The sequence below is a fragment of the Pelecanus crispus genome, chromosome 4 (genome assembly GCF_030463565.1).
Source record: "Pelecanus crispus isolate bPelCri1 chromosome 4, bPelCri1.pri, whole genome shotgun sequence".
Classification (NCBI taxonomy): Eukaryota; Metazoa; Chordata; class Aves; order Pelecaniformes; family Pelecanidae; genus Pelecanus; species Pelecanus crispus.
Window position 1 is genome coordinate 71,280,520 of NC_134646.1, and position 6,000 is coordinate 71,286,519.

Consider the following 6,000-nt stretch of genomic DNA (forward strand, 5'->3'; position numbering starts at 1 on the left):
GTTGTTTAACTAGCACTGGAACATCAGTCTTAGACCTCTCTGTGCTGTGTGGTTGTGTGTTCCAGTAACTCAGGTGTAAGCTTGTAGACAGGTATGCAAATACCTTAAATTAAAGAGAGAATATGAGAAATGTCGTTATACAGAAAATTGTAGCTTTCTAAAGAAAGTGGCTATTTTTAGGTTGTTTTTAAAGCAAGAACCTCTATATAGCCCTGACTCAAGAGTACGTAACTTTCTATATCAAATTGATAGCAGCTTTAAGTAGGCTTCTTCCTACCTTAGTTTTGTAATTACAATTTTTAATTTTGTTGAGCAGATCAATGAAATATGCAATATGTGGATCAGACAAAGTCGATCTTATGCAAATTGCAGTAGCAATAGCCTATAAATAGTTAATATGCATAAATTACCCACTGTGGCCCACACTACTGTTAATGTGAATCCAAGCTATAGTGATTAGAAAAAAAAAAGATAAAAAACCCCGCCAAAAAAACAAGAACAACAACAGAAAAACAACAACAAAAGTAGAAACAAAGCTGGTAAATGGAGTTGGACAGAAAAGAAACTTCATTGTCCCCATTGAGGTACAGCAGAAGTCACTGTGTGGTGCTACACTGTGCTTGTAGCTGAAGAGTGAGAGCTGGAAAGCAGCTGCCTGACTTCGCAAGGTTCTGCTAATCAAGTGTAGCTTCAGTCTATTCTGAAACAAGTTGTTACCAGTAAAACATTTGCTTCCTTTCAGAGTGCTATTTTGAGTGGGCCATATGAATTGCCCAAATTTAAGTCAGTGAGAAACCAATAGGAATTGTATTGGAGTGTCTGTCTGTTAGCTGTATCTCAAAGTTCATTGTTAGATGGAACCAAATACCTTGGTCACTTCTTAAGACAGGAAAGGTAAAGTCTCTACATAAAATTTGAGGAGGAAAACTTTAACCTTCATATCCTCAAGGAGATGAATAGAAGGACATTTCTTGAGAGAAATTTATTAGTTTGCAGTGGAAAAGACTAATTAAAGTAATGTGTTGATGATGTTTCCCAAAAGCATGGAGCTGGTCTCTTAGCTGGAAGGAGGTGGTGTTAGATGATGATGTCATTACTAGGTTTCTGGTTTACCACAGACTTTTTGTGTGATAGGTACAGGTGCCTTAGTGTGGTGGTGGGGTTTTTTTTGTTTCCCCACCCCATCTGTAAAATGGACACAGGGCTTCCTTAAATTATGGAACAGTTATGTGAATGTGTTCCTTAAAATTTTTAGGCATTTAATACTCTAGCTATTGGACTGTAAAAGTAGATAGATGGATGCTAGATAAATGCTATAAAGAAACAAAAAAATACAATAGTAAGTGTGACTCATCCTTAAATCCCTAAGCATGCAAGTGTTGACTTAGGTTTAATTTTTAAACAAAGAGTAAAATACATTTTAGTTTTTACAAATGTGCACTATTTACACACTGGATTATATCTTTGAATTTTCCATATTTTGTGTAATGTGAGGTTTCCTAATTTTGAAAAATGAGAAGGTTTTTGCTTGAATGTTTGTCAGAGGACATCAGATGTCTTCATTCAATCTAGGTGGTAACAAAGTGTAAGATGAAATACTGAGTTTGTGTAAAATGACAACAGTGAAATGCTATATGTGAATTATGTTTTCTTATGCATTTCTTCATTATTACTGATTGTCTAATATTGAGAATACTCTTTAAAAATAATTTCTCACATTTTTTATTTTATGGCTGAAGATTGTATTTCTTGTGTTTAAGATCAATTATAATTGTCACAGTCACTAGGAAGATCTTAGAAGAGACTCAGGTGGTTAGAAATAAGTAATAGGAATCCCAAGCATATTATTTTAACTTGTATGAATTTGTGGGGCTTGCCTCATGACTTTTGAGCTTTGATGACAGACAGAACTGCAGAAGCTCTTGTGAAAAGTGGATGGGGGTTCTTGGTCCCCTTCAAATTAACAGCAAAACTTCTGTCAATTATCTGCAAGAACAAGCATTAGAAATGGAATTATTTACCATGCATTGTTTTAGAAAACAGCTGCAGCAGTTTAAGATATTAATGCAACCCAAGCTATTTGTTACTGCCCTTTTGCTGGAATTTATCGCTCCCACAGCAGAAACAGAAAATGGAAGGTGATCATGTGCCTTGGCCACATCAGGGTGAAGTTGAGCAGCTTAGCTTAAACTGCTGCTGAAAGCTGTTTTTAAGTGAAGCTGCCAGACTTTGTGCTGAAGCGGATGAGGTGCAAGTACACGTTACATTCCACCAGCCCTCCTTTGGCAGCAGTGATCTCCAGCAGAGGAATAGGACAGACATTTGGGGGTGGTAAGTTTTTAAACTATCTCAGCTAGAGCTACTAAACCTTGTCTGTTAACATGCTGAGATGACTGTTAATCAAACCTTTATTTGGTCAAAACTGTTGTGAAACAAAGAACTAGATTACTCTTTATGCGTGACTGGAAAGTAGAGCATGTTTTTGAAGTGGAACCATTCCAAAGTAAGAAAACTGCAGATTCTGACTTATTTTCAGTCCGCAAAATACTCTCCCTTTTAAATCGCAAGGGTCTGATGAAATTTGCAGAAATAGCTCCTTTACTAATCAAATGTTTTTCTTTCTATATTTTTTACTTTCAACCATAGTGTAAAACCTGCATGGGGTACAGCTTTGTTCCTTGGCATTGGCAAAAGCTAGCATTTTTGTAAGTGATGTGTAGTTTTCTCTTTAACTAAATGCCAGTTCAGCAAATTAGGGTGTGTGTGCGAGCTTTGTACAATAAAATGCTTGGCAGATAAAGTCAGATCTGGAATTCGGAGCACCTGCACCAAGAAAGGTTATTTCTCATTATTGACAGTGGTTTGAACCATGGAAATGATATGCCTGACATAGAAACTGACACAAAGAAGCCCAAGTTTTTAATTACCATGAAGTTAATAAAAGAAATGTTGCAGTGGTATTTTTTTACTTTTTTAGGGTTTTTTTTTTCTTAGTTAGATGAAATTCCTTTAGAAAATCCAAGTCATTTATGATAGTCAGTTTCTTGCTGTAGCATGCCTAAACATGGGTCACTAACCTGCCTGTGTTTACAGGATGGGATTTAGACCAGTGTTTTGAGGAACAATTAATTGCCTACTGATTGCAAGACTTTTTTTTTTCTTTCCTTTTTTTTTTTTTCCTTTGCTCTAGTCAAAACATTGGTATGAAGAAACTAGGTCCTGTGAGGTCAGATAACACTGTTTAATGCTAAAACTCCTACTACCGCCTCACATGGGATTTGCCAACCTTTCCCTTGATAACAGCAGTCCAGGAGTCCAGTAAATCATGAGTGTTGTCCACTAGATAAGATAATATGAATGTGATCAATTAAACTCAAGAAGAGTACATCAGCAGCTAATAAATCCAGATCCCTTACCAGCCAATTCAGTTATTGTTGCTTGTTTGACATACAGGTTTTATTTACAGAGGTAATCTTTAGCATATACTGTTTATATATTCATATAATCCAGTTTATATATCGTTTCCTTTAAAATAATAGTATTTATTCATTTATCCCTTCATTTTAACATTGAAAATATGTTGTGTAAAAGTTGAAGTATTTAAGAAAAAAATATTAAACCGGTCTAGGGTATCTTTTATAGCAGACCCACCTCCTCTGTTACTTCTTTGCTGAAATTGTTCTATGAATTTTTCTCCCCTTTGCACGAACACTGTATTAACAGTGAGAAAACTTTCAACAGTTTTGTTTGTCTTTAAGGGGAAAAATGAAAGCCTTTTCTTTTTATATGAAGTAAAGAAAAACCAAAGCTTTGCAGCACTTAGATGTGAGGTTGTTAATTTATGTCACTGTTTTTGATTATATATTTAGTTACAATGTGATAGTTATGTAATGGAAAAGATGCATGTGTACATCTAATGCACTTGTTACAATTTTCGGTAGGAAGCTGACTAATGCAATATTTAAGTACCCTAGCCTTAAAGGGATAGACCATTGCCATCTTTTCCTCCACTGAATTTCCTTCCTTTTTATTCTGTCCCTTCTCTTGCTTCAATACGCTTTCATTGCTTGCACTTACGAATATTTCACTGTGGTGCTCCGAAAGGGCATGTCCTTGAAGAAGCTTGAGAAGCAGCCCTGATGCTGGTAGTGACACTTTCAGCTAGACATGTTGCTCTTGTATCAGCATAAGGCCTGAAGAGAAATGCACTTTCATTTTGCTTCTGCATAGTCTTTTTATGTCATTCATTCATTCTTTTCAGCAACTGATCAATCTCTCAATTTTTTTTCCTTCTCTTTTCTTTTTACATTCTTCTCCTTGCCCTCAATCCATTATGTTGATACATGATTAACAGCATGTTGTCAGGGCAGAACTAGTGAAATATCCTGAAGAAGATAACCAACGTCAGAACACTTCCAACTGCCAGAGCAAAGTCTGCTCAATGCAGTAGTTCAGGTATTGATGGAAAACTTGGGGGTTTTTTCAAGCTGCATTGCTTTTACATGACGTAACAACTGTTAACAGTGAGTTCTATTGGAAAAATATATTTTGTATCTGTAAGCACTTGTGATACTTAACATATTAATTTGGAACTCTGTGTACAATTACATGGTGTTTCTGATAACCAGATAGTTCATAGAAACTTTGAAATACTTCATGTTACTGTATTAGGAAGGTCCTTCAGTGCTGTATGTTCAAAATGTTACATAGCTGCCTCAGATGGAAATGGACACAAAATTGGAATCTCATTTCCTTCTCATGTAGGAGAGACCAACAGTCTTATCAAATGCTTTGTAAATAGAATGGGTAATATCCATTGGATCTGTATTAGAAAATAAATATTTATGGTATGCAGAGGTTCTTTTTATGTTAATTTAGTCCTTAGTCAGTCTGCCTATCAAAGCTTTTTTGAAATATGGTTGTATTTGAAATTTGATTTGAATTCTGTCGATATTTTCCTGAGAAGTACTTGGAGTAAAGATAGAAAGACAAACTTACGTACAGTTTCCAATTACAATTTATGCAGTTACTCTTAAAGAATGCATACCATAGTCTTTGTAAACAAATACTGTTTTATTATTTCCACAGAAATCAATTTTCATGGAATTAAAACTGTATTCATTGCTTTTGCAAAAAAGTCATGTTCTATTGGTAGTGTGAAAACCTACCAAGGCACTTCCTTCTGCTTAGTATGGATAAACTGGTATTTAGAACGAGAATTAGCACCTGATAAGACTTTCTGTGAGGTGATGAAAAAAAAAAAACCCTAAACAATGTCTGTTTTGCCTAATTTTTTTTCCCTTCGTATTTCATAGTAAAATATCTGTTGAAAGCTTTGCCAGCATGAGATGACATTTTCTGATTGTTACTCTGTTTTCTTTTATGACAGAGGGTGGTGAAGGCAGATATTGTCAACTACAGTCAGGAGCCTGTGACAAGAACCATTAATCCCCCTAGAAGCTCAATGTGTGCAGTTCAATGACCATGCTATTCTCCTCTGTTTTGATACCTTTGGCGGTCCTCCTACCTTGACACAGCCTCTGGGATTACCAGGAACTTTGTTTTAACAGTGACCATCGCAACAATGCAATTAGAGGTTTCAAAAACATGTTGCACCGTTGTGCGTTGAGAAGCAGCAGGCAGTTTTTTGACTGGCCGAAATTCAAACATGAGACCACACACTTTGAAAAATTAAGATCTGTATTCTTTTAAATTATATTTAAATAAAGGAGTATAACTGTGTTTATATGTTTCCTCCTATCTATTTGACTGATACCAGAATAAACATGGATGAAGAAGTCCTGCATTTAAAATACTTTTAGAAACATCATCATGGAAAGGTATTTTGCCAAAGCATTTTTTAAATTTAAAGCATTTTTTAAATCCTGTGATCTGAACTGACACTCAGCAAAATGTAACTTGGGAAAGCTATTGCTGGAATAATTTTAGGCACGTAATATATTTTATCTAGGGATAGAATCATAGAATCATAGAATGCTT

General features: G+C 35.4%; 1 protein-coding gene across 3 annotated transcripts in view; it reads left to right on the plus strand.

The window, feature by feature from the left end:
* RAB28 (RAB28, member RAS oncogene family) overlaps nucleotides 1–5,482 on the plus strand; it is a 67,060-nt gene extending 61,578 nt beyond the window's left edge. The window contains exon 7 of one of the 3 annotated variants that reach the window (XM_075709650.1): nucleotides 5,390–5,482. In XM_075709650.1, the coding sequence (XP_075565765.1) occupies nucleotides 5,390–5,482 (93 nt within the window). Of the gene's footprint in view, nucleotides 1–2,646; nucleotides 2,710–4,354; nucleotides 4,451–5,389 lie in introns of those variants that run through there. The other 2 variants (XM_075709649.1, XM_075709652.1) reach the window with 2 other exon arrangements.
* The last annotated feature ends 518 nt before the right edge of the window (nucleotides 5,483–6,000 follow it).